Source organism: Trichechus manatus, unplaced genomic scaffold (genome assembly GCF_000243295.1).
Source record: "Trichechus manatus latirostris isolate Lorelei unplaced genomic scaffold, TriManLat1.0 scaffold00070, whole genome shotgun sequence".
Taxonomy (NCBI): domain Eukaryota; kingdom Metazoa; phylum Chordata; class Mammalia; order Sirenia; family Trichechidae; genus Trichechus; species Trichechus manatus.
Genome location: NW_004444006.1, coordinates 2643196 through 2670687, shown reverse-complemented (window position 1 = coordinate 2670687; position 27492 = coordinate 2643196). Strand labels below are relative to the sequence as shown.

General features: G+C 43.4%; 1 protein-coding gene across 7 annotated transcripts in view; it reads right to left on the bottom strand.

The window, feature by feature from the left end:
• Nucleotides 1-1043: 1043 nt before the first annotated feature.
• The window catches only part of AR (androgen receptor), a 293854-nt gene continuing 267405 nt past the window's right edge, over nt 1044-27492 (bottom strand). For 6 of the 7 annotated variants that reach the window (XM_004380092.1, XM_023734646.1, XM_023734647.1 and 3 more), the window contains 5 exons: nt 15217-15504; nt 8359-8503; nt 3612-3742; nt 2198-2355; nt 1286-1587 (listed from right to left, as the gene is read on the bottom strand). In XM_004380092.1, coding sequence (XP_004380149.1) covers nt 1432-1587; nt 2198-2355; nt 3612-3742; nt 8359-8503; nt 15217-15504 — 878 coding nt within the window. In that variant the 3' untranslated portion in view covers nt 1286-1431. Of the gene's footprint in view, nt 1588-2197; nt 2356-3611; nt 3743-8358; nt 8504-15216; nt 15505-27492 lie in introns of all 7 variants that reach the window. The other variant, XM_023734651.1, reaches the window with a different exon arrangement.

The window sequence follows — 27492 nt, the reverse complement described above, 5'->3', positions numbered from 1 at the left end:
AGCCCTGGTCTGGTTAGCCCCTTTAGCTGCTCTAAAGGAGAAAGTGAGCATTTCTCCACTTGCTGGGAGGGTATCATTTCTGGAGGACATGGGCAAGACGCCCAGCTTGTCCAATCCCTTTGATGTTTTCTTTCCAACGATCTGACAGTTTGCTGCAGCAATCTGACAGTTGATGAAATCTGCCAGTTGATATGCCCAAAGACGTGAACATGCTTCATCATCACAGCTGAAATGCAATCTGGTTAAGTTCAGCCCATGAAACACTGGAAGGGGATATGCAGGGAGCTTGTGGCTGCATGGAGTTAGGCAGAAAACTTCATTCAGGTCCTTTAAAGGAGGAACAAAGGTGGTGGCAGTGAGGGATCAACTATTCAGTGTCCCAAGTAGGAGAAGAGCCAAGCCACCACTTCCTTCTCCTCTGACTCTAGCCCCAAGCTCTTCCCTAGCCTACACATGCGGAAACAGACCTGGATCCAAATGGGGCCTTCCAAAGGGTCAAATCTCTCCTCTCCTCCTTTTCACTGGTCTGATTCTTCAGGGGAAATGCCAAGTTTTGGCTAAAGAGAAGATTCAGTTCAAAGCTCTTAGAAGCTATTGAAAGCTGATTTGAGGATGGAGGCAGAAAGTGAGAGAGAAAAAGGATTTGTGGGCGGGAAGAGAAGTTCACATGCAGACAAGTTTTCAAACAAGAAGCACATTTTCAGAATACTGAAGTGCATTGCATTTGAGCATTTATCTAGACCTCAGGGGCCAAGACTGTGGGCAGGTACTGGTGATCCTTCTGCCCTCTTTGTCCTCTCCACTCTCTGCATCCCCCAAGTCTGATTTAGGATCACCTTGCCCTTTAATGGCAATAGTTGTTCACAGGAAGAAAAGTTTCCCAGGGAGGGAAGGATTATAAAAAAACAGTGAAGTGATCTTCCCATGGCCTGCATTTTTCATTTTTTTCATCACTGTTGGCCTCTTTGAGGATTTTTTTGTTTTTATATTTTTTGACAGCAAAAACACCTAGTAAGTTTCAAAAAAAAGCTTTTCCCCCAAATACTCTCAGCTCTCTCAACTTCCCATGGCATTAGGTGAGTAAACGTTTGTGTTGCTAGCACACAGCACAGTGCTGTAAACAAGTACAACTTGACGCTGGGCCACGGGAGTATCACCACAGATTTGAAGAAATACTACAGATGGGAGACATGGTAGGGAACAGAATTTGAATATGCCATGGGAGGGTCAGATAGGGAGAAAAGAAGGAAAGAAAGGAGGAAAAGAGAAAAAAGCCCAGGAAATAGAACTCAGGAACATCTTCATGACAGACTGTACATCAGTAGAGGAAATTCCCCAAGGCACTGCAGAGAAGTAGTGCAGAGTTATAACAGGCAGAATACATCTGAAAAGGGGAGTGAGGTGGGTGAGGAAATGGAGACTTTCAACTCTTCACTGTGTGTGAAAATAGATGGGCTTGACTTTCCCAGAAAGGATCTTGGGCACTTGCACAGATATGATCTCTGCCATCATTTCCGGAAAGTCCACGCTCACCATGTGGGACTTGATTAGCAGGTCAAAAGTGAACTGATGCAGCTCTCTTGCAATCTGCAGGGTTAATAAGAGAGGGAGAACACAGGATTGATAAAGAGTTGGCTTCTGCCAGGATCTCCCCCCATCTCTGATTTCTGGTCGTTTTAGCTTTTTGTTTCCACCCCTTCCCTTGGCCCTCTCTTGTGAGGTTGTGTGTGTGTGTCAGTTTTTGTGTTAAGTGATTTCAAGGGAGTGACTGAGGGCTTCCAAGAGATCTTTTACACCATTTCAAGTTATCTGACCCAGGATTGGGTGTTGCTCTTATCCAACACACACACACACACACACACACACTCACACTCACACACACAGAGACATGACTCAGGGAGGAGGGAAAAACATCCAGGTCTGTTTTGTCTGTCTAGAGGACTCATCTGCTCTAAGCCCCTTTCCCGAGTCCCAACTGCTCTGTTCTCAACTCCTCCACCTCTTTCACAACATCCAGCTGGAACACTGTGACCTGTGTTCCTTTCTTCTCTGCTGCTTTTCTTTCTGGACCACACTCAAAGCCAGAGAGTAATGGAAGCATCTCCCAACAGGTGGTGTCAGAGCCTAGAGGAGCACGTTATCACTTGGCTTTATCAGGCTACTCTCCCTGACAAAGCACCCTCCATCTTTTGCTTACAGGCTGCACAGAGTCCAGGAGCTTGGTGAGCTGGTAGAAGCGCCTTGAGCAGGATGTGGGATTTTTTCTCTTGCATGCAATGATACGATCGAGTTCCTTGATGTAGTTCATTCGAAGTTCATCAAAGAATTTTTGATTTTTCAGCCCATCCACGGGAACTGATGTGGGATGAAGACAGAATGGGGAGGGGAAGCATGTCCAGGAAGGAACATTAGACAAAGCATCAAGTTTTCTGACCACAAACTTGACTGTCATCCCCACAGGGAGGGAACCATCTACTTGGCTTCCTGTCAGTTGAAATCTGTGTGCTTGGGGCCTTCAGGCTGCCAGGTAGGTCTTGGGGAAAAGCCTAGCTGGACTCAATCTGAAGGAAATCAGGTATATAAAATTTTCTGAACCTTTCATTTTCTCCCTCACAGAAGGGCCCTGGTGACACAGTGATTCGAATCCACCAGCCACTTCTTGGAAACTCTATGGGGCAGTTCTACTCTGTCCTATAGGGTTGCTATAAGTTGGAATCAACTCAACGGCAACTGATCTAGTTTTTTGAGTTGATTTCCTTTTCCTAGTTTTCTCATCTACCCATTTTTTTTTTTTTTAGGACTTATGATTATATGTTGTCCATAGTCCTGCTCTGATTTAGACAATTAAAACACATGGCTTTGAGTATCAAATTTGGTCTCCTTTCTCCCTCACAGAGGCTAAGACAGCACTCTGTTTAGAAAAGACATTAAAAAAGGTTCCTTGGCTGCCGAATAAACCCTAAGTTGCTTCTGAGGAGCCCTAGTGGTGCAGTGGTTAAGCGCTTGGATGCTAACTGTAAAGGTTGGTGGTTCGAACCCACCAGCCGATCTGTGGGAGAAAGATGTGGCAGTCTACTTCCATAAAGATTTACAGCCTTGAAAACCCTACAGGGCAGCTCTACCATGTCCTGTAGGATTGATATGAGTCGGAATCGACTGGACATCAATGAGTTTGGTTTTTCGGGGCTGAGTTGCTTACATAGATCTCCTAATGTTGGCAGAAGAGAATATTCCTTCAAAGAGGCATCCCTCCTGTTCTATTGCCTTGCACAGGGGTATAAGTTGGTTCTCACCTGTTTCTATGGCAGAAGTTATGGGAAAACTAAGAGATCTGTTACAACTAGTCAAAACAACCTTGATCCCAAGGAAAAGCAGGGTGGGTAGGTGGAGATCTGATGGAAGGTGAATTCTAGCAAAGAAAATGGTCTCTAGCCATGAAATTGGTCTTTGTCAGGAAAAAGAATGCTGGGGTACAGTGAGGCGGGGAAAGGGGACAAATAGGGGAATTTCCAGGGGCTAGCTTTTCACCTGATAACCTTTTAATGGTAAAAACAGCCCCCTTCTGGGCCCCCATGCTCCCAGGGGCACTAACTGGCCCTCCAGGCACTTACTAATGCTGAACAGCAGTAATGCTTTCATGCACAGGAATTCCTGGGGGGTGATTTGGAGCCATCCAAACTCTTGGGAGAGGTGCCTCATTCGGACACACTGGCTGTACATCCGGGACTTGTGCATGCGGTACCTGGGAAGAAGAACCACAGAGGAAGGAAAGGAGTGAGGGGAGGCTTAAAAGAAGCCCAAAGAATGCGCCTGGTTGCCCTCCCCTTCCTAGGTTCTCCAAGAAGAGCCTACTGTTTCTTCTTCTGCTGCTTTAATGACAAGGAACATGGCTGTTTTTTGTTTTTTCCTTCTCTTTTTCCAAAATCCTGACATCCTGATAACTACTCATCTCCCATGGCCAGGATATCAGTTAGTACATGGAATTTCCAGGTCTTCTTGCCCCTACAGTTTCCTGAAACAGAGACAGGAAAGCCTGACCAAATGAACACAATGGGGCAGGTGCATGGTCTCCCCGACTACAGCTCTAATATTCTAGCTACAGTCAGAGCTAGAACTTGCCTCCTTGGCAGCCCAACTTGGAGGATTTTTAGGGACTAAGCCATAGAAATCAGCTCTTAACATAAGGATACTGGGATTCTCACATGACCACAGGTGTTTATCCTGTCAATCCCCTTGCCTCTTGCCTTGAATGCCATTTCCCATATTAGAATTTTAATCACTTCTTTAAAGTCTTCCAGGGGAAGAGATTCCAGATTGTCTTTTCAAAATGAATTCCAACGCTTCTCAGATAAACCAAGAAGTATTTCTGAATGTCTAACCTAAATGACCTCTGCTGAAGGATAGCCCACTTTCTCATAACTGGCCATTCTTCACCACAGTTTGGGAGCTGTAAACACGTATAAAATTCTTTATTATAGTGATTTGTGACCACAGTATCACATTAACATCTATAAATGATATGGGTAAGTAGCCAAGGCTTGGACAGGCTTCTCATAGGGGAGCAACCTCTCTGTTCCATGACTGGCCATGCCACATCTCTGAGAGAAACACAGCTTCCTCCTGCTTCTTGGGCCACTACGCCTTCCCGGTTTTTAGAACTTCAGAAACCAAATGTGTGTGTGTGTGTGCGTGTGTGCAAGCCAGAAATTGATGTTGTAGCGTGCAGAGAAAGGGTAGGAAATTTCCACCCCCCTCCTCCTAATAACGGTGAGGATCTCCTGGATTGGACTTGAAGGCTGTGGTTTGCAATTTTGTTCCCCAAACTACTAGCCTGGTCCAGAGGATGAGTAGGGCCTGGAAGGAGGGGGATGGTGTGGAAGTATTCAGGCTAAGGCCCAACTGGAAAGAGGAAGTATTTAGAGAGTATCACAAGTCAATTGACCAGAACAGTGTTGCTCCAAGCTCTTTCACCCTAGAAAAAATTTTAGTAAGATCTGTTGACCCTGGGGCCTATTCCTGCTCAGGTCTCCCTTGTGCTTTCAAGCTCTATTGACGAAAACATTGTAGTCCTTTTACCACTGAAATCAGGTCCCTGGATGGAGGATTGCTGTAACAATGCTGCAGGTCCCAGGTAGAGAGAAGGTGGGGAGGGGAGAGATGGAAGAGAAGCAAGGGAAAGAATTCAGAGGGAGGGGAAGAAAAGGGGAGAAAAAGTCACAATGAAAAGGGGGAGAGTTAAATAAAATAAAGTGAACGGAGAAGGTAGGGGAGAAAAGGAGAGACAAGAATGGAATTCAAGAGGAGAGCAGGGGTAGGTAGGAATAAAGGAGAGTGGATAAGAGGGGAGATGAAGATTGGAAAATACTGAACAGTGCCTGGCATACAGTAAGTGCTCAATAAATGACACTATGATCTTCTTCACCATTCTACAGACGAGGAGGTTGAGGCTCAGAGAAGTTCCGTAATTTATCCAAGGTCACACAACTAGAGATCAATCCCATTACCACAACAACATATGCTCTCCACAAAGAGGGAAAGAAAGAAGGAAGCAGGGACGATGACAGAGTTCAGTGTCAGAGAGATCAGCAAATGGGTTGGCTTAGCTTGGAAAAGTCCTTGTCTTTCTTTTTGGGCCTCACTCTCCCGATCAATACCTGGAGAAGGTTGGCATTGATTAGTGGGTCTTGACTAGAGTGGTACTGCCTCCCTAATGGGTGGTAGAAATGAGTGGAGACAGTTTGGGTTGTCACTGTGACTGATGCCTTATTTAATATTTAGTGGACAGGTGCCAAGGATGTTAAACATATTCCAGTATGCAGGACCATCCTGCACAATGAAAAACTATTCCTCCCAAAATGTCAACAGCATCCTTGTTGAGAAACACTGGTCCAGATGTTTCTAGGGAGTCTGAGAGTTCTAACGTAGTAGGTTCCCACAAGAAGAAGGGGGGGCTGTTGTTTCAGGAGCCCTGAGGGTTGGTGGGCATAGCTCCCTGACCTTGTGGGGATTCCTGTGGCACCTTTGTATGAGGTGGATGGGCCTGCACCAGAAAGTTTAGGTGGGGTGCCACATACTAACTCAGAGGCAGGGAAGAAAATTAAGATTTGGAAAATAACCAATTGTCATCTTGCAAAGCCCCCAAAACCTCAGGGTTCTGGGGAGGCTGGTGCAGGTGTCCTCAATCAATCAGGGGGGTAGGGGGGACCAAAATAACAAGTAAGGAAGATTTCAAGGCCTGCTCTAGATGATGGCATCATAGGTAACTCTTTGGAGGCTTGGAAATCACAGAGCAGGTCATGCCAGAAACCCAGTGGTTATTCTTAGCTTCTAGCTACCAAGGCTGGCTGGGTTGGGAGAGAGAAGCTGGGGACTCTCACTCTCCCTCACGTGGCATTGCAGTACTGGAAGGAACCACTGGTCTGTAGATTTTATTTTAAGCCGCTTCTGGGTTAGAGAGGTGGAGAGGAAGAAAGGTCAATTCCTTCCCTGACCAAAGGGATTCTCTGTGGTAAGACTGGCTCAAGGTCATTGGGAAGTTTTTTTCTGGCCAGCTCCATGCACAATGTCATAGAGAGACCTTAAACAGCAGACATAGAGAAAGTGATTGCTATTAGAGAAGTGAAGTATCAGAAAGGGACTTCTTTTGTATTTTGTGCCTACTATGGGTCAGGCGTTTTGCATCCATTAGTTCCCATTTAGCCATCATAACATACAATTTAAGAAGGTCTATTATTATTAACAGATGAGGAAAATGAGGGTCAGGGGAGTTAAGGCTCTTCCCCCAAGACATAGATGTAGGAAATAGTAGAGCTGAGATTTTTGTCCAGAAAAGTGTAATTCCAGAATCTGAGCCCTTGACTAATGCATGAAGTATAAGTAGAGTTGACAGCAGGGCAGGCATTAATTAAAACTGTTTTTAAGATAAGGGAAATAACTTGGCCAAGATCACACAGCCAGAGACTGGTGGAGCTTCTCCTCCTCACCAGTTACCACCATGAGATAGCAGAAGACTTTAGAATTACATAAATATACATTTGAGTCTTGTCTCCAACATACCCTAGCTGTGTGACTTTGGGTGAGTCACTTTTTTTTGCTGAACCTGACTTTTCCCATCCATAAAAACAGGATTGTCTATAAAAAGGGGAAATCGCTTTGATTTCCATGAGGATTCACTGACATAATATTTACAAAATATCTACCATAGTTCTGGCACAAAATAGTTGCTCAACAAATGGTGGTTAGCAGTAGCCTATAGTAGTAGCAAAATAACTCTACCTGAGCTCATCTTCCATACCAGGCTCTGTTCTAGGAGCTAGGGACATGGCTTAATCAATATATGATTCTTGTCTTCCTTGGAAAAAGTTCCCTGTGCATTTGGAAGAAGGCTAAAAGAGGAAACCCACAAAGACAACCAGGGATCCTAAGGCATGGCCACATTGGTACCTGTCACTCTCTAAAGGCAGGAGATAGTGGGCTGGTTAAAAACTTCAAGCTAAAATTTTAAAGAATAACATGAGACTGAAAGCCAAGACCTTAAAAGCCCTTGAGTGCTAGGAAGGTTGCAGTGTCGTTAGAACTACCCAGGAAGTTCAGCTCTTCTAATTCCTCAGGGGCAGGATCCTAGAGTTGGAGCCAAGTCGTTCTGAATTTGAATCCCAGCTGCAACACTCACTAGCTATGTACCTTAGGTAAGCTGCTACTCTTCTTACTGAGTGTCATTTTCCTCATCCAAAAAAAGGGAATTACATCAATGTCATTGAATGGTACAGGTAGAAATTGTTGAGATGGCATATGTTTTGTTATGTACATTTTCACCACAATTTAAAAAAAGGAGGGAGATTACAGCTGCTATCCCATCAGGCTGTCATGAAGGCTCATTAAGATGATATAAAGAAAGTATCTAGCATGGCCCTGGCACAAAGTAGTTGCTCAACAAATGATGGCTAGCAGTAACTCCCAGTGGTAGCAACAGAACCAAAGGAACTTCAACCCTCACAACCAGAGTAACTCTGCTCCTTTGCTATGTTGCTCAGAGTGAAGGGGAGGGGTATTTACACGGGTTTTTGAGGTAAGCCACAAAGAAGGTGAGAAGCATGGCCAAAATACTAGGGTTGGAAAGGGAATGGCTTCAGCAACATCATCACCATCAGCACCCTCCACCCCGATCACCTCCCATCAATTGGCCTTTCAGCTTGGGCAAAGCCACCTAAGACTGAGCTGGCTGGATGGGGCTTCCATTACCTCACCTGTATGTCAAATGGGCAAGTCCCCACCATCACCCCAACTACCTGCATCACCACCATCCAGGCCTCTACAGGCTGCTGTGCTTATGTGAACTTTGGACCCAGGAGCACTTACTCATTGAAAACCAGATCGGGGGCGAAGTAGAGCATCCTGGAGTTAACGTTGGTGAAGGACCGCCAGCCCATGGCAAACACCATGAGCCCCATCCAGGAATACTGAATGACTGCCATCTGGTCATCCACGTGCAAGTTGCGGAAGCCTGGAGAGGAAGGGCAGGGGCACTGGTCAGACTGGACACTGATGGACTGAACTAAGCCTGGGCCTCTGCTGGGTTGCGTATCTCTGGCACTTGGACAGCCCCTGAGGAACCAAGGGACCATCAATGCGGGCCGCTGAGGGGTGGGGGAAAAAGAACAAACTATATGATGGAGAAAAAGTTCCTTGCCCTCTCTACTTCACTAAGATGCTATTGTAAAGCTCATATTCTAAGCATACTATTTACATTAACTCATTTAATCCTCATAACAATACAATAAAGTAGGAACTATTATTATCCCCATTCTGTAAATCAGTAAAACTGAGTCACAGAGAGGTTAAGGAACTTGTCTAAGATCACACAGTTAGTAATTGGCAGATCAGATTCTAAAACCAAGCAGTCTGGCTCCAGAACCTATGCTCTTGATCACTACACATTTTGGAAAATGCAGTGTAATAATCATTTCTCCCGTATGAACAGTAATATCACTTTACAAAGGTCTTTTCTAGCTATAGCCTTATTTGACCCTTCTAACAACCCTGGGCCACTGCCGTGAAGTCGATTCTGACTCACAGAGGGATATTATTACATATCAGCACATGTGGGTGGGTATTTTGACAGCCACTGCCTTCTTCACACCACCTTCAGTCTCCCCTTCTTTTCTCTGACCTCTTTCTGCCCCCCCTTCTTTTCTATTCTTCTCTACTCAACAGGTGTCTTGTACTTTCTAGTTTCCTACCATCCTACTGCCATTATCATACACAAAAGGCCCTTTAATAACTGCATCCCTAGACTAATCTCTTGTCACTTGCCTTCTCATTATTTACACTCTAGCTCTGGTGGAGCAATGGTTAAGCACTGGGCTGCTAACCGAAAGGTTGGTGTTTCGAACCCACCAGCTGCTCCATGGGAGAAAAGATCTGGTGATCTGCTCCTGTAAACCCTATGGGGCAGTTCTACTCTGTCATATAGGGTTGCCATGAATCAGAATTGACTTGATGACACCCAAAAACAAGAACAAGAGTTATTCTGAAAAACCTAATTTGCTGAACACATCATGCTTTCTCATGTCTCTATATCTCTGCATAGGCAGTTGCCTTTGCCTAAAATGCATACCCTTCTTTTTCATCTGATAAACACCTACTCATTTTTCAAGACTTTTCCAATTCATCCAAGAAGATGCCATAATGATTCTTCTTTTACCTTCTCACTGCACCTTATGTAGCCCCACCCAATTACAGCACTCATTACATAGTATTCTAATTGGTCTATATACTCGACTGTCTCCCCCATAAGACTTGGAGTTTCTTGAAGGCAGGAACCATGTTTTCTTATTTATCTTTGCTTCCATTGTACAAGCACTGTCCCAGGTATTTGAGTAAGCACTTTAGAAGTATTAATTAGATGAATGGACTAAGGACCTTGCATTTTTTTCATTCTGTAAAATGAGAATTAGATTATTTCCACATTCTGTCCCTTAAGCTCAGAGAACAGAGGCTTCAAAATGCTACTTTCACAATACCGCACAGGTAGAACGGATATGGCCTTGCTCTTCTGGAGGTTTCCAAACAGTTGGATACTTAAAATATAAAAGCATTACAGTATCACCTCAGATCTCATCCCCTACCAGCACCCCCCATGCCTCTTCTCCAAAGATCCAGACTTACCTGAAAGTTTGTCTTGCTATACCTCATTAGAAATGCTTCCTTAAATTTAGACAATGCTTTTCACTTTCCCTGTTCATGACCCCATTTAATCCTCATAATAACCCCAGAAAGTAGGCAATATGACATTTTACAAACAAAGAATCTGAGGGCGTGAGAAATTAACTGACTTGCCCAAGGTTATATAGTCTATGTGGCAGAGCTGGGACTAGATCTCAGGTGTTCTGACTCTCTTCTCCAGTGCTGTTTCCACTCCATTGCTGAAGGTTGCAGCTCAAAAACTACCAAGGTCACTGGCTTTTCTGAGCCATAGGCTCAGGTCTGAAGTCTGCACTATCCAGACACATTGTTTTGCCTGGTTAGTTTCTGCCCACCCACACATGCCCGTTTCCTTTTTATTTTCTTTTAGGACCCAAGCCTCCCAGAAATCAGAGGTTCTAAAGTCCATCCTTAATGTGGCCTCGTCACATCTCATAGCACCATACTTGGTTGCAATCTTAATTCCTGAGTCTGTGCCTTCCTCCTTCACTGTAGTGACACGCTGACAGACTGCCCACAGCCTCAGACCCCAGAGTACTTCCTGCCTGGAGTCCTCCTATAGCACAGAATGCCTGGGACTGACCATTCCCAGCAGGAGACAAGAAGCAGGGGCCAAGCATAACATTCAAGGATCTCGTGGGGAAGAGGCCCGAGAGTTTGAACCTTAGACCTCTGGGGTGGGAGGCAGTGAGGGTCAAGGAAAGCCTTGGTTGATGGAACTTAATGTTCTAGTGTAGTGTGCAAAATGCGAGGGTACAGGAGGAGATGAGGATTAAACCGCACAGGTATCATGGAGACTGTTTTAACACTGATGGGTTTTTTTTTCTTCCCTGAGATGCCAGAGAAATAAAAAAGAGGACAAAAAAGGGAAACCTTAGTTTGACTGTAATACTAATTAATGGTCCTTAGTGAGAGCTGCTTGGTAAACAAGCCTAATTACTGCATGCACATCAACAGCGTGGCAGGTTAATTTTGCTATATGTTTAATTTGGTGACGATACCTAACTCTGTTTTCTAATGCCTTTGTTATCTGGCCTTTGAAGCAGTCTGCTCAAGTAAGCATTGCTATCAAGGGATGACTTAAGGAAGCAGTAGCCCCAGCCTACAGACTCCCTTAGGCACACATTTGCTCAGCATGTATCTGGCACTGTGTTAGGCTGTTTTGGAGAAATAGAGAAGAATCATTCTCAGGTTTTGAAACACACCAAACAGGTTAGGGAGCAGAGGCAGTTTCTTTGAGACTGTGACTATTTTCTGATGAGAATCTAATCAACATCATTTTTTAGCACTTGACAGTGGAAGCCTGTAGTCCACGTCTAGTCTGGAAGAAAAGGCCCAAAAAAGCCCACTGTGGAAACTTTTGCCGTGGTGCACCTGCCAGCCAAGGTCTTCAAAGATGATTCAGCCTTGGGGCCCATGCATGAGATTCTACGCAAGGTTGGTAGTAACTTAAATTGAGCTTATTGAAAGCTTCGGCTTAGCACTAAAGCTTCATAATAATGAGTCATCATTTACAGAGCACCTTTATGTTCCAGCTACTGTACTAAAAACAACCCAAAAAACCAAACTCGTTGCCGTCGAGTAGATTCTGACTCATAGCGACCCTAGATGCTTTTTATTCATAATCTTTAATGGTGATAACAATTTGCAAGGTAGCAATTGTTCTACCATCTCTACAGATGAGAAGACATATGATTTGCTCAAGGTCACATAACTAATGTAAAGCTAGGATTCCAAAACTAGATATATCTGATTCTAAATATACTGTCTACACACAATCTGTTCATCCACCCCTGATTAGTAGTTATCAATTATTAATGTGCCAGGCACTCTACTACGCAATTTCTATGTATCACAACTATCACAGAAAACTTACAACAAAATTTATCTAACTAGATGCCTAGCACAGTTCCTCACACAGGACTGGAACTCAATCTATTAAATAAGTAAATTAATTAAACTAGTAGGTGGTTATCGATAATATGAATAACTGTTCTTATGAATGTGGCAATCGGCTTTGGAAGAGAAGTTATTCTTTTAAATAACTGAAGGTTAGAGATTATTTCCTCAGGCAAGTTAGACAGTGAACTGATATTGACTTGTGGACTTGTTAATGTAAGGAGAGGGCTTCTTTCCTGGGGACCGGTCTGAGCAAAGCTGGTGATACCCAGCCATATAGATTCTGCCATAGTGATTTGCACTAGCTTATTGTCAAGATCACTTGTTAATTGGAAATCAGAGGGTTTGAGTTCAACTTTTGGCTCCATTTGCAAGTGACCAAGTAAAGTAAGTTAACTTCTCTGAGCCTTGATATATGAAATGGAAATAATAGTTCCTGTGGAGCCCTGGTGGTGCAGTAGTTAAGCGCTTGGCCGCTAACCGAAAGGTCGGCAGTTCGAATCCACCAGCTGCTCCTTGGAAACCGTATGGGGCAGTTGTACTCTGTCCTTCCTATAGGGTCGCTATGAGTCGGAAGGAATCGACTCAACGGCAATGGGGTTTTTTTTTTTTTCATGTGTCATAGGACTGTGGTGAAGATTACCAATTATCAATTGCTATTAAGTCGGCTCTGACTCATGGCAACCCCATGTGTGTTAGAGAACCGTGTTCCACAGGGTTTTCAATGGCTGATTTTTTGGAAGTAGATTGCCAGACATTTCTTCTGAGGTGCCTCTGGGTGGACGCAAACCGCCAATCTTTCGGTTAGCAGCTGAGCATGTTAACAATTTGCACCACCTGGGAATTCCTGTGGTGAGGATTAAGTGGGATCATACATATGTGAAAAGGCTCTGTAACCTAATGGGACAGGTTAGGTGTGTGAAAGTGCTTGGAAAGATTCAATGGAAGCTCTGTCACAAAAAGACTCAAAACATCCAACTGAATAAGCGATAAGAATTAAAGAAACTTTCTCTTTTCTGTATTTTTTCCTCCCTGTGAGAACCCTGTTTTGGCACAGTGCATATGCAGCCAGAGTCCTTGGGCCTCCTTCCCAGTGATCCTATTGGCTAGTTTACCTCAGCTTCTTAAACTGGGAAGGTGTTATGAAAGGTTTGGTGGCTGAGACTAGGCCTTGTGAGTTGGAAAGACAAAATAGGGGATTCATGGCCAAAATACAATGTATTCAAAGGCAGAAAGTCCACCATGTGACCTAAGTGGCCTTGTATGAGGCCTTGGACCCTCACTTTCAAGCCCAGGGCTACAGAACTGCAGAGGCATTACACAGACTGCAGGGTAGAGTTAAACACAGAGGGGATTTGCAGTCAGGAGGGCATCTGGATTCAAGTTTTGGCCCTGCTACTTCCTGGCTGTGTAACTAACTATAAGCCAACCACATAACTTCTCAGAGCTTCAGTGTTTTCATCTGTAAAATAGGGAAAAGAACCCTTACTTTACAGGATTCTTATGCAGATCAAATCAGGATATACATATGAAACTGCTCTGCTCACTATAAATTTCCATAAGAAGGGCAGTTATTAGAGGGCAGGTTAATCTTTGACTCCACAACAGGAAGTGTGGTTGCTGATGTTTCAAAAGAACCTTTGAATCATGGAATTTGAGGATTAGGAGAACCCTTAAAGATCATATACATCACTGGTTTTCAAACTGTGTTCCTTGGAGCCTTAAGATTCTGCAGGGGGGTCTGGGACTTCCCTGGGGTAGTAAGTGGCCACACACTCTGGCTGTAAATCCAACAGCAACACTTACTTGTATCTGCATTCAATGCTTCTGAGAAAAAAAAGAGAGTCCAGCTGTTAAAGGAAAGTTTGTGAATCATTGGATAGAGCATCTCTGAGGCTTCTTCAAGCATTAGTATTTTAGTAACCAGACTTGTTAAAAGAACCATTGGCCTAGGGAGAAAGTGAGTTCTTCATCACTGGAGGTATCTAAACAGAAGTTAGATAAACACTTGGTAATTCCTTCCCTAAAGACGCCTTGGTGGCACAATGGTTAAGTGCTGGGTTGTTAATTGAAAGGTCCACGGTTAGAAGCCATCAGCAGCTCTACGTGAGAAAAGACCTGGAGATCTGCTCCTATAAAGATAACAGCCTAGGAAATCCTATGGGGCAGTTCTACTCTTTCCGATAGGGTCACTATGAGTGGGAAATGACTCGGCAACACACAACAACAACAACAATTCCTTCACTATTACCTAACTTTTCCTTACTACTGACTACTAAAGAATTTTAAAGAGCACTAATGGTTACTTGGGAAACCCTGGTGGAGTAGTGGTTAAGAGTTAGGCTGCTAACCAAAAGCTTGGCAGTTCGAATCGACCAGGCGCTCCTTGGAAACCCTATGGGCAGTTCTACTCTGTCTTATAGGGTCGCTATGAGTTGGAATCAACTCGATGGCAATGGTTTTTTTTTTTTTGGGGGGGGGGTTCAGGGTTACTTCAAGCAAAATTTGAAAACCATCAGTTCAGTCCAAACCGCCCTTCACACATTATGCAGATGGAGAAACTGAGACTCATAATGGGAAGGGATCTCCTTAAGGATTACACAGTGAGTTACAGTAGAGCTAAGACAAGAACCGGAGTTCTGACACCCAACTCCATGGTCTTTCTACCACACCTTATTATAAAAGTTCCCATGGTATAGATCCTGAAGGTAACACTGAAGATAGAATGACAATCAGGCTCAAGACTGCCTTTGAGGTAAGCCTGTGTGTGCACATGTAGAAGAGCATCCTAAGACATATGTGGGTATGTCTATGTGATTTGTGACTATGGGAAAAATTGCTGACCTTGTCTGTGGGTTGAACATGGGCACATGATGGCTATGTGTACATGTGAGGCAGATGGGACACTTTATAATGCTGTCCTTCCTCCTGCTTTCTGAGTCTCGGTTCCCTTATTTGTAAAGTAGGAATGATAGTAATCCCTCCCCTTTAGAGTTATAGTGAGGATGACATGAATTAATGGGTAGAAAAACACGGGGCATGGTTCCTGGCCTGCAGTAGCATTCTCTAAATATGGTCGCCCTTTTACCATGTGCCCACTTTCCCCTTCCTTACCAGGCAAGGCCTTGGCCCACTTGACCACGTGTACAAGCTGTCTCTCGCCCAATTCATTAAGGCTAGACAGCAAGGCTGCAAAGGAGTCGGGCTGGTTGTTGTCATGTCCAGCACACACCACACCTGGCTCAATGGCTTCCAGGACATTCAGAAAGATGGGCTGACACTCATAGCCTTCGATGTGTGACACTGTCAGCTTCTGAGTTGGCTCCTCAGTGGGGCTGGTGGCACTGGAAGCCTCGCCTTCCTCCTGTAGTTTCAGGTTACCAAGTTTCTTCAGCTTCCGGGCTATTAGGAGGAAAGAGAAACTTGGGTTTATTATCAGAGACCAAAAATACATAGCCTAGCTACCTTGTTATAAAAACTGCCCGAACTAATAAGAGGCTGTTCATTCTCTCTGCGCACAGACTAACTTCCTTAAGGACAGATGTCAGTTTACACACTAATGGAATGAGTGATTCATCTTCCCGAGTACCTGCTTCTTCCTCTGATCCCTGTGCCAGACTAGCCTAGTATATCCTTGGATCGGGCTCTGACTGCAGCCTTCAGTATCCATACCTGGGACCTTCAATTAATTAATTTACTAATGCATTCATGATTCATTCATTCAACAGACATCCACTCTTAGGCCTTTGCTTCTGGATGACAAAAAGGACACAGGCCCTGCACTAGTCTGATAGAGGAAAAATAAATACCCATGAACAATTCTCTAAAATGTCAGACTATGCTACAATGGAGGTATCAACAAAAGAAGAAAGCATTAATTTTTTTCTGTATAGGTGGGGTCAGGAAATGCTTTACACAGAAAGTGGCATTTGACCTAGACCTTAAAGAATGATGAGGATTTCACCAGGCAGAAAGGAGTAGAAAGGGCATAAACAAAGGCACTGAGGAGCGTTTGGGGGAACAGCTAGAAACTAGTATGGCTGGTGTGTATATTGGATGTGTCAAAGGAGTGACTACTTATGAGGTTGAAGATAAAGGTGGTGTCTCATTGTAAATGGACATGTATATCATATTAGGAAGTTTGGGCTTTATCTTACAGGCATTAGGTGAATACAGGATGCTTAAAATCAAGGGAATGATGTACTTGCTATGGAAAGAGGCTAGAAAGGCACACCTGTTGAAGAAGAGATAGATTTGTTCTTTGGGTCCCTAGGGGTACCAGAAGGTACAGTGACTTGAATTTTAGTTCCCTCTCCCATCTATATATAGATGTAGATATATAGATATGCACACATACATACTTTTTGATAGTTAAAACTCTCTGAAGATGGAAAGGTTGTTAGGTACTCATGTCACTGGAGATGACCAAGCAGAGACTAAGTGGACAATGATTAAAAATTCAAGTAACAGATGGAAATGAGGTTAAACAAAATGGCCTTGAAGTTCCATTCCCCTCCTCAGACTACCAAATTCTATCATCCCAATCTGGGTTAAATGAAAAGGAATTTTCTGGTGTTGCATTTCCCATTGAAACACTATTAATAGCCTCTGATATTGTCAGACATTATACCCATAATTGAACATGCACTGTAACACACATATTGATTTTCTGATTTAGCAAAGTAGACAGAAGAAAGTGAAGGGCTAAAATCTCCAATTTATATCAAAGCAATGACAGAATATTTTTGCCTCTGCAATCTGTCTGTAAAATGGGAACCACACTAAGAGCCAGTCATTAGAAAGGATGATATAAATAACATTATTTAAAGCAACAACAATAATCCAAAGCTAAAACCTTAAAAACCATCCTCCTCTCATTATCTCTCTCTCTCACACACACACACGCAACTGAGAGGTCCTTGGGCATCCAGATGTTTACTTTGTGCTATTTTCCGTAGCATTTATAACCACAGAAATAAAAATAATTGAAAAGGTCATAACTTTGAGGCCAAGCATAGGCAGTTGCACTGGTGCTGACAATAAACCACTTTAACTGTAATTGCTTTAAAATAATAATAATAAATAAAGGTATAAGACAAAGAGAGAAGCTGATTGCTCAATTTAAATGGATAAATACAACAAAATCTGCTGCACATCTGTATCTGGCTCTTGCAGAAAATGATACTTATCTGGAAGTGACTTCAAACTCTAATTAGAAAAATAAGTCCTACAATGCAAACCCCAATCATAGTGCAACTCAGTAAATTGATGCAAGAATGGATCATATGTTTGGATCAACAACTATGAGAGAGACAGGGAAAATGGTGGACGTAGGGGTGCAAGAGGAGCACAAGAAGAAATCATGGGAAAATAACAAGGGAGCCTCGGAGCCAACCCTGATTGCAAGATGACCTTGTCCAACAATCATTTCTGTAGGGCTTGGGCACAGCCAGTAATAAGGAGATACTCACACCCACGGCCAACTCCCACCTCCCACTAAGGGTACAAGCTGGAAGGTATGGTTGGGGTCAAGCCAATTTTCTCCAAGAGCTAGAGCCCTGACCTCTACAGTGTCTTGTCATCCAGGGAACCCACTGCTGACATGGATTCTTGTAGGCAGCTCCACAGACTGGCAGTGCCTACAGGATCTGCTCCTTTGGTGCAGTTCCTATAGGCAGATCTCTCCTCCCCCATCACTGGCACTTTCTAGGCCTTGAGCTCAGGAGTTGCCAGACACATGTGGTCCCCTTTGTACCCTGAGAGAAGACTGAGATGTAATCAGCCCTGTGCTTGAGGTAAGCAAGAGAAATATGGGTAACTACTATTTTTTCAGGGCCATGTATACAACTCACTTCACAAACATATTACATCATTTAGTTCCACAATTATCTTAGGCGGTTAGGGATATTTTTATCCTTGTTTTGCAAACAAATGAACTGAGGTAGCACAGCTATCAAGAAAGAGAACCCAATAATCTGAGCCCAGGTCTGGTGATTACAAGGCCCGTGTTCTTTCTACTACATCATGCTTCCTCCCCAAGGAGTCTGAGGCCCAGAACCCTACTTCTAGACTAAAAGCAGAGTTAAGGAGTAGGGCCAGAATTTTATTCTCCCTGCCTTCTATCTTCACTCTTGACCCCAAACTTTAGTAACTAGCATCAACTCCATAAGGGAAGAGGCAGGAAGCTATGGGTCCAGCCATCTGCCCAAACTAGAAAGAGATTTGCGGCACTATAATGGTTTAAAGATTCACAACATGACAGAAGAGAAGGGGTCCTTAGAATATCTCGTCCAGGGGTCACAGATTCAAATACCTTCATAGTCTACACAAGTAATACTGTGTGCGTGTGCATGTGTGTAGAACAGTAGGAACTCTGGTGAACTGAAGTGCATGCCTTACCTCCTTCCTGTTCCTGCCATGCACACATGTGTATGAGTACACATATAACACACACACACATACTTCTGGAAGGCATTTATATAATATTTTAGTTTTCCTGAAACTCATCTGTATTTTAAAGTTGAATTTAGTCCTTAGCCACCATTTTGGGACTTCTGAATTTAGTCCAAGCTTTCAAGTAACAGATAGGCTGAGGCCCAGAGAGGGTAAGGTCAGCTATCAAATTAGTGGCAGAGCTGGACCTAGAGCCAGGGTTTCTTATTCCTAATCCAGAATTTCCTATGCCACATTGGCTCTTTTTTTGACTAACTCATTCTCACTCTATCTCGGTATCTGCCTCTCTGAGCCCTTTCTAGACCTGTACTGGCCAATACAGTAGCCACATGTGGCTACTTAAATTTAAATTAAAGAAAATTAGAAATATAGTTTCTCAGCCTCCCTATCCACATTTCAAGTGCTCAATCGCCACATGAGGCTAGTGGCTATTATACTGAACTGTGCAGATACAGAACAACTCCATCATTGCAGAGAGTTCTATTGAATAGGTTTATGAATCTAGACTGTTCTCTGGGGCAGCTGTCCCATTTGCTATACCCAACTCATGTGATTGATAAAGAGGACAGAATAATCCAAATTAAGTCTATAACAGATGAATACATAAATTTTTTTCAAAAGGTGGAAGGGATGCACAGAGCAATTGGTGCTGGTGCAATCAGTGAGGTCACCTGGACTCTGCCGCCACTGACTAAGATCTCAGTGGGGTGATGACTCGTGGACCTAAGCAAACCCATTACAAGAAAGATCAATATGTGCAGAGACTGTGGGGAGAATCCATCGAGATGAAATAATTCCCTTCTCTGTGTAGTGCCAATGCGAACTTGGCTGGCATTTTCACATCCTCCTCCTCTAGATCTATATAGCATCTACTTGAGGAGCAGAAGCCACATTCCCACTTGCCTCCAGGACCTGAATAATGCGCTGTCCTTGCGGCCACAGTGGCCCAAGCTGCACCAGGTGTTCCGGCCTCTCTGCCTGAAGAGGGTGACTGTACTGAACGTAATTGAAATAAGATTCAATTCATTCTGCCGGGGGATCCTCTGTTCTCTCTCGGCGACAGAGGCCAGTATGTTGCTAGACGACTAGGAATGCTGGACAATGAGGCTTGCTAGTCTCAGCTGTTATTCAATGCCCAAGGCCTTGTTTTCTTCTAAGAAGGCCACCCCACCCCCTCCCACACTCCGCACCTGAGCCCCGGAGTCAGATTCAACCCTTCCACGTGAGGTATAGGCCCGCCAGCTACTATGTTAAGGCAGAGACCCAGTGGCTTATTTAAATTGAATGGTGAAACCCAGAGAAAGGGAGCATTAAAGGCAGATCGTCCTAATGGTGTGTGAGTAGTTTTGCATCTTTTCCCTGTCTTGCAGCCTCGGGTGAGAACAGTGACATGAGAGGATCACTGACAAGATACTTCCTTGTCCCTATCTACTTTTTAGGGGATTAGATACTCTTTAAGGGGTTTGGATTAGAGTACCTGGGCTGACGACGTAATGCCTGGATTTTCCTGCCTGGACCCTGTAGGGAACTCAGTTTTCAGCTCTGTGGCATTAGACTCCTGTGGAGCCTGTCTCCATAGCACCTGAGAGTTTTCAAATCAGGTTCCATGGTGCATCCATAATGTGTGGCAGATATGATTAATCTATAGCTTTTCTAACCTCTGTGACCTTTAAGTACTGTTCCAGGATCATTCCTTGCCCCCTACCCCACCCCAGGATATGGGCTTTCTTACCCATGAGCAGGGGAAAGGCAAGGTGAGGTGAGTTTCTGTAGTCTTAGAAAGTTTGAATCCCTTTGCCTAAGGTCAAGGATGTTTCTCTTCCTCCTATCTCACAATAGATTTTGGAACATAAAGCAATCAACTTTTGTGGCAGACAAATTTCTAAGATAACCCCCAAGATTCCCAGTCCCTGGTATACACCCCCCTTCCAGTTATTCCACCACTAATCTAGGTACTGCTGTGAAGGGATTGTGCAGATGTAATTAAAGTCCCAATACAGTCGATCTTAAGAGAGAGTATGCTAAGCAGGTCTGATCTAATCAGGTGTGCTGTCCTTAAAAGGGACTGGGCTTTTCCTGGCAAGGGGGATTCAAAATGTGAGAGGAATTCAGCACAAGAAAGATTTTGTTTCTGGATTTGAAGACGGAAGGGGACATGTGGCAAGGAATGAGGGTAGCGTCTAGAATCTGAGAGAGGCCCCTGGTTGCCAGCCTGAAAGGATATGGGAACCTTAGTCCTACAACTACAAGGATTTGAATTCTACCACAATAATGTGAACTAGAAAGAGGACCCTGAACTCCAGATTAGAATGCAGCCTGGTCAACACTGTGATTTCAGTCTTTTGATACCCTGAGATAAGAATCCAGCCTGCCATGCCCAGACTTGTGACCTACAGAACTGTGAGCTAACAAAAGGGTATTGTTTTAAACCAGTAAATTTGTGGTAATTTGCTATGTAACATAGAAAACTAATACCTTCCTTACCAAAGTGTGGTGTAGGGGCAAAAAACAGGCTTTGGAGTCAGACAGTCTTGGGTTCAAATCCCAGCTCTGTCAATTACCAGCTTAATAACTTTGAGCTTTTTGCTTAACCTCTCGGAGATTTAGTTTCCTCAGTTGTAAAATGAGGTTCTGCCACCTCTTAGGACATTTATGAGGACTACATTGGAGACTGCCTGGCATATAGTAAGCCTTCCAAAATGGTTTCTTCACTTCCCATTCTTCTCTAAAGCGTAGACTTAACTCTGCAGGTGACTTAACTCAGGCATGTATAAGGGGAAACAGCAGGGTTGGCAGAGGACCATAAACAGCAGGAATGGGAAGGATAACATCTTATGAAATGAAAAACAATAACTGAGTTTCTTCAGCACGTGACTGCCTATAAAACTGAATTCAGATCTTAAGTGTAATTCTAAATGTTAAGCAAACATAAAGGTACGTTTGGTGCAGGAGTGCAAATTGTTTGTGAAACCAGACTAGGCTTATGTACTTATGTGAATGTATGTGAGTATGTGTGTGTCCAAGTGTTTATGCATTAAAATGCTTAAATCAAGGTGTCACAAACTCAAATATCTTCACTAGCCAGGCAGGTATGTAAATGAGTAAAACAGCCTGGTGAACATAAATAGGGAGGGCTGGGGACAGTGGCAGTGATTGAAGCCCTGCCTAGGGGCATTCTACGTCAATTTTCTAAGCAAACACTGCTCTGAACAAACAGAATTCTGCAGCTGAATTTTGGCTTGGGAAAAGTCAGTTTGTGGGCTTTGGTTTAAATCATCCAGCCATCTTTCCATCCATTAAGATTAGAGTAGAGGATTTCATTGTGTGACTTTAAGATTAGAAGGTCAGAAGAATAGTGCATTAGAAATCAAGGGGAGCTCATGGTGTGATCCAGGAACATTCCTTTCCCCTTCTCTTTCTAAGTTTTGTGTATGTATAACCCATTGCCATCAAGTCGATTCCGACTCATAGCAACCCTTTAGGACAGAATAGAACTGCCCTATGGGGTTTCCAAGGAGCTGCTGGTGGGTTTGAACTGCCAACCTTTTGGTTAGCAGCCAAGCTCTTAACCACTGCACCAGCAGGGCTCCTATGTATGTATCTAGGGTAGTATTTAAGAACACAGATTCTGGAGCCAGCCTGTCTCAGTTGGAACCCTGACTCTATTGTTTACGAGCTGTGTGACTTTGGGCAAAACTTAGTTTCTCTGTACTCCAGTTTCATCATCTGTAAAATGGGGACAATATCAGTACCTAATTCATAAGGTTGTTACGAGGAGTATAGGCACTGTGGTGGTGTCTTAAAGGGCAAATTCTATCTGAATTTGAGGAGGCAGAATGCAATAATGACACTGAAATTCTAAAATGCTATTGAAAATAAAGGGTTAATTATTATTGTTGATGGTATTCACAGTCCTACGGGATGTATGATCTTGAACAAACCCCTTGATTTCTCCCATACTTCAGTGTTTGTCATGTGAATAACGGTGACGATCTGACTTGACTACTGTATAGGACTATCGTCACCAGGAAATTAAATGATCCTAGTGAAAGTGCTCTGAATTCTGTAAAGGTGTATACCAGTGGACAGGCTGTGACTTTGTCCAAGAATGGTTCTTTAGATAGAAATCTGAAAAGCTGCCTAGGGTGGCAAACTATGTTAAGTATGGCCTTCCATCTTGTACAACTGGTCTCAAGCCAGAGGTTGAGGGCCAGACTGATAAGTGTTCAGAATCCTAAAATAAGAACAGAGAGTTGTGGTGATTTTCCTTAAGGGAATGGATGTAAAGTGCTTAGCACAGAGCAAGTTCTGTGGGTCAATAAATGATGGCTCTTACTATTGCTAGTTATAAGCCTGACATTGTTCCACTTCTTTTCCTTTATCCCAAGCAGGCGAACTTCTTTGTGAAAATGCCGATAAAACATACAGAGTATCTAAAAGGACTGAAATCTAATAGTAGATAGAATCAGAGTTGGAGAGGTCCCCAAACATCAATATAATGTAGTAGAGCCTCAAGAGTTCTACAAGTTTCTTCAAGGGCCCCTGAGATGAGGCAAAGTGGACCTGAGCATGTGGCTCCAACCACCCCACCTCCTTTCAAACCAGAGCAGCAGTTCTTTATTCTGTAACTACATTTGGGATTCTGTGTCAGATTTTGTTTGAAGAAAAGACTGCATTGCAAAAAAAGGAAAAAAAAAATCTGAAAGCCTGGATCTTGTCTCTCTCTTCCTTTACCCTCCAAACCAATCCCTATTTTAAAGATGAGTTGACTACTGAAGGCCAAAGATAAGTCTTGCCCAAGGTCACACAGCTAGTTAGTGGTAGAGTGGGAACTAGAACCAGGCATCCTGACTTTTAGGGCAGTTGTTTTTGTAGTAGCTGCTGTCAAGTCACCCCTGACTCATGGTGACTCCATGCACAATGAGATGAAATGCTGCCCGGTCCTGCACCATCCCCACGATCAGTTGTGGACCAGACCATTGGGATCCATAGGGTTTTCATTGACTAATTTTCAGAAGCAGATCTCCAGGCTTTTCTTCCTAGGCTATCTGAGTCTGGAAGCTCTGTTGAAACTTGTTCAGCATCATAGCAACATGCAAACCTCCACTGACAGATGAGTGGTGGCTGTGCATACGGTGCACTGGTGGGGAATTGAACCAGGGTCTCCCACATGAACGGCGAGAATTCTACCACTGAATCAACACTGTCCCCTTCTAGGGCAGTACTCTTTTCATTTCATCAGATTGAGTAGCATATTAGTGGAGAGAAAGGTCAGTGATGGGAGTTGGATATGGGTGGAGAAGAACTAGGACAGGGACAAGAGGCAAAGAACAGAGACAGTCATTGGCAGAAATGTAGTGAGAAATTAGTAAGGGGCACAACCAAGTGGGATTAATAAACATAGACCAAATTTCCTCAGGCAAGAAGGCCCCTGTTCCCTACCCCCACCCCCAATCATCCTTCTAGTCCAATCCTGGGTCAGATGAACAGCTGGGGGAAATAATATAAATTTTTATCTTTCAAGGTTTATGTTGGATTATTTAGTCTAATGCATTTTAGTTCATGGAGGAGTAAATGTAATTAATAATAGAATGATACGCAATGCTGCACATCCTTGTCAAAGCACATGATCTGGCAAAAACTATTTCCAAGTCTCGTCTATCTGACTACTGAGCCAGAAGAAAGGGGCTCACTGTCCAGATGCCATCCTGAAGGAGGGGCACAAGGTCATTACAGAAAACCTGCTCATGTGAAATTGCAGAGCCTGGAAATGCTTTCGAATACCAGGCTTTTCCACTGGAAAAAGTAACTACATGAGTTTAGAGCATACATGCTTTTACAATTACATTTAACTGACATTAAAAACAAATGTGAAACAGTCCAAGCCGAACAGGTCAGCATGACCTGGAAAGCAAACGAGGAAAAAAAAAAAGAGAAGAAAAAAAAAAAAAAAGGCCCAATGTTAAAAGCATTAATTCTGTCAGTCTGCTGTAAATAAGAAAATACCGTTGGTGTATTAATGGCTTTATTAAAAGAAAATTTACTACCAGAAATATGCAACATTCAAACAAATAGAAAGCAGTTAAAAAATAAACCACATTAGCATTTCAATCCACATTAGGGAACTTCTTGTTGGCCTGGAGATTAAAACTCCGCCCTGAGAAGGGGGGGATTTCTCCTCCTGAAGTCCTTCTTTGGCTTTTCTCCAGAATGTTGTTGAGACAGGGGAAGAAGAAAGAAGTGTGTGTGTGGGTGTGAGTGTGTGTGTGGGGGGGGCGTGCATGCATTCTGGAAGAGGAAGAGGGTGGGAAAGGCAGGCTCCAGGCAAGGCAGGGAGAGTGCCTCTGATTCTCAAATTTGTCTCATCCTGGCCTCATAGACTCTGCCAGAAGGAAATTGGTTTCAATATGGAGGCTCTGGGGGCAGGGGCAGAGCATAGCAAGATATTACAAACTAAGTGCCTCCCCTCTTACATCAATGCAACATTTGAGGCTGGCTTGGGAGAAGAACAAGGTTTCACATATGAGGGAGAGGCAAGGAAGGGTATGAAGTGAGCAAGTAGTGGGAGAGTGTGGGGGAACTAAGGCTAAAAGTAAGAAATAAAGTCTGATCCACTTTCCTCCATCATCCTAACTTTAATAGGACAAGAAATAGGCAGTGAATCTCAGATTTTTCCTTCCTCCTTCATTATGAAACGTTCAAGTATGTGTGGGTTCCTGAAAGACAGAGTCACCTTGACTTTGGGAATAGGGGGAAGAGAACCATCTAACTTTATTCTCCTGGTCTGTTTGAAGACAGGAGCTGGCTGACTTCTTGGGGAAGCTCTTCCAAGAAAAGTAGGAATCTGGTCTTTGCTGAATTTCTGTGGATCAATTACTACCTTTAGCTCAGTGATTGGGCCTGAGGATAAGCGTTGGGTCCTTGGCAGAGATCCAGAAGAATGGAGATAAGGAAAACTTCATGATTTGCCTAATGACCAATTGAAAATGGCCACAGGCGCCTCAGACAGGCACAGTGGCTTCTTGTCCAAGGTAACCCCAGCAGGGACTCCTTGAGTCTCATAATCACGGCTTCTTCCCGGCAGCACACCATGGAAAGAGACTGAGCCAGAGCTTCACTGCATTTGTCTGAGTCATTGTCTGGCTGCCCTCACATATGATCAAGAACAATCAAAAGCACCGCCTCACCAACCCACATTACAGAAAATAATGATACTCATGACTACATGAATGCTAACTGCTACCACTTTTGGAGCTAGTCCTCACAATAGCCCTGTGAGGTAGAATAATACCATCAGTTCCATTGGGGACAGTTCTCAACCAAGAAAATAACCCCCAGCACCAACTCCAGAGTCTGTGGAGGAGCACGGGCTTAAGTCTCTAAGCCACAGACTCCAGTTGTTTCCAGGCTATCCACTAGAGCCCTCTAGACCCCTCACTCTGTATGAGGTAGGTCAGCCTTTCTTCAGTGTCTGGTCGTTTTGAGATGCTTGCAGTTTGAGATGCCTGAGTCAGGCCCTAACATAGGTGGCAGTATGAAAGTCGGGGAGAAGGGATGTCTGGTATTTTGGACTGAGGGTTTCCTTTTCCTACCTATTTGTAAGATAGAGGTGAGATGGGACAATTATTTACTTGGGAGTTTTTTCTTCCCTTTTCTAACTTTATTGACAAATACACTAAGGAGCTTATGTGTGTGTGTGTGTGCTTGTGTGTGTGTGTGTATGTGTTTATGCCTCTCCATACACAACAGACAAGAATGGACAGGGGGAGGATGTAGGGGAAGAGAAAGGAATTAGAATTTAACAGTTTCATTACAGCCACTCAGAGACCAACAGAGACTCCCTATTCCGTCTTCTGAATTTCTTGCAGCAGCCAAACAATCCCATAATACTACAAGCATTATTACTCAGCCTGAAGATCGGAAAGTTTAGAAATTAACATCTGTGTGCCTAACAGTTCACTAATCAAAGCGTCCATGCCTCATTTTCCTCCCCAGAGAGAGTCCTCAGTGTCTTTCAGTTTCATGTGGCCACAATGACACATCACTGCACAGGCCTGGGCTGGTGACCTTTCTTTCATCTTGGTCAAGATCCAGAGTTTCTTCTTAGTTCCAAATGTTAGTCCAAGTTTTCTGCAGGTGATTTCATCAGGATCAGTGCATACATGTTTTAAATTGCTGACTGTTAGAAGGCCAAAATGTCCCTCAACAATTTTCTCTTTAGCCACAGAACCATTGGTTCAATGGGGTATTAAGCAGAGCAAATGAAGACGCTTAAATGCTTGGGTTAAGAGATCTAAAAAGTGTAGCAAAGATTAACTGGATAGAGGAGAAAGGAACCTGATTCCGAAAGCGGTGATTCAGGGTAGCAATGCCATTTCCAGTTTACTTTCTAGATATCTCTTGTCATGGAAATATTATCAATAACAGATGATCTGAAGGCTGTACTGGTTTCTGGACGGCTACCTATTTTTCCCCTTAGATCTATTTCTTAGCAACATGATCCCAAAGGATGTGCAGAAATCTTGAAAAAAGCATCTTGTATGTGTTTTAGTTCAGTAAAATAAAATATTTAAAAAACTTTCATGATATTAAAGAATACATCCTACAGTTCACAACAATAGGTGGCACTCTTCCTAAATTAAAAGAAAAACTCAAACAAGCAGTTATCTTATCAGCTCAAATGAAACTTGTTTTCCTGAGCCGTTATGTTTGGAAAATACTTGTCTTTGTATATGTGGCCCAATGTGGGTTGTGTACTCTTAGATTTATGCCTACTACCTTTCAAAAACATTGCCTATGACATCATTTTACTCTTCCAAGAGCAAGTGAGGGATTCTGGAGTACTCACAGCAAAAGTAAACAACAGAAAAAATCTTTCTACTGTTGTTATATTTAAAAACTCTGATTTTACGTGGAAATTTTACAAGTGAGATAGCC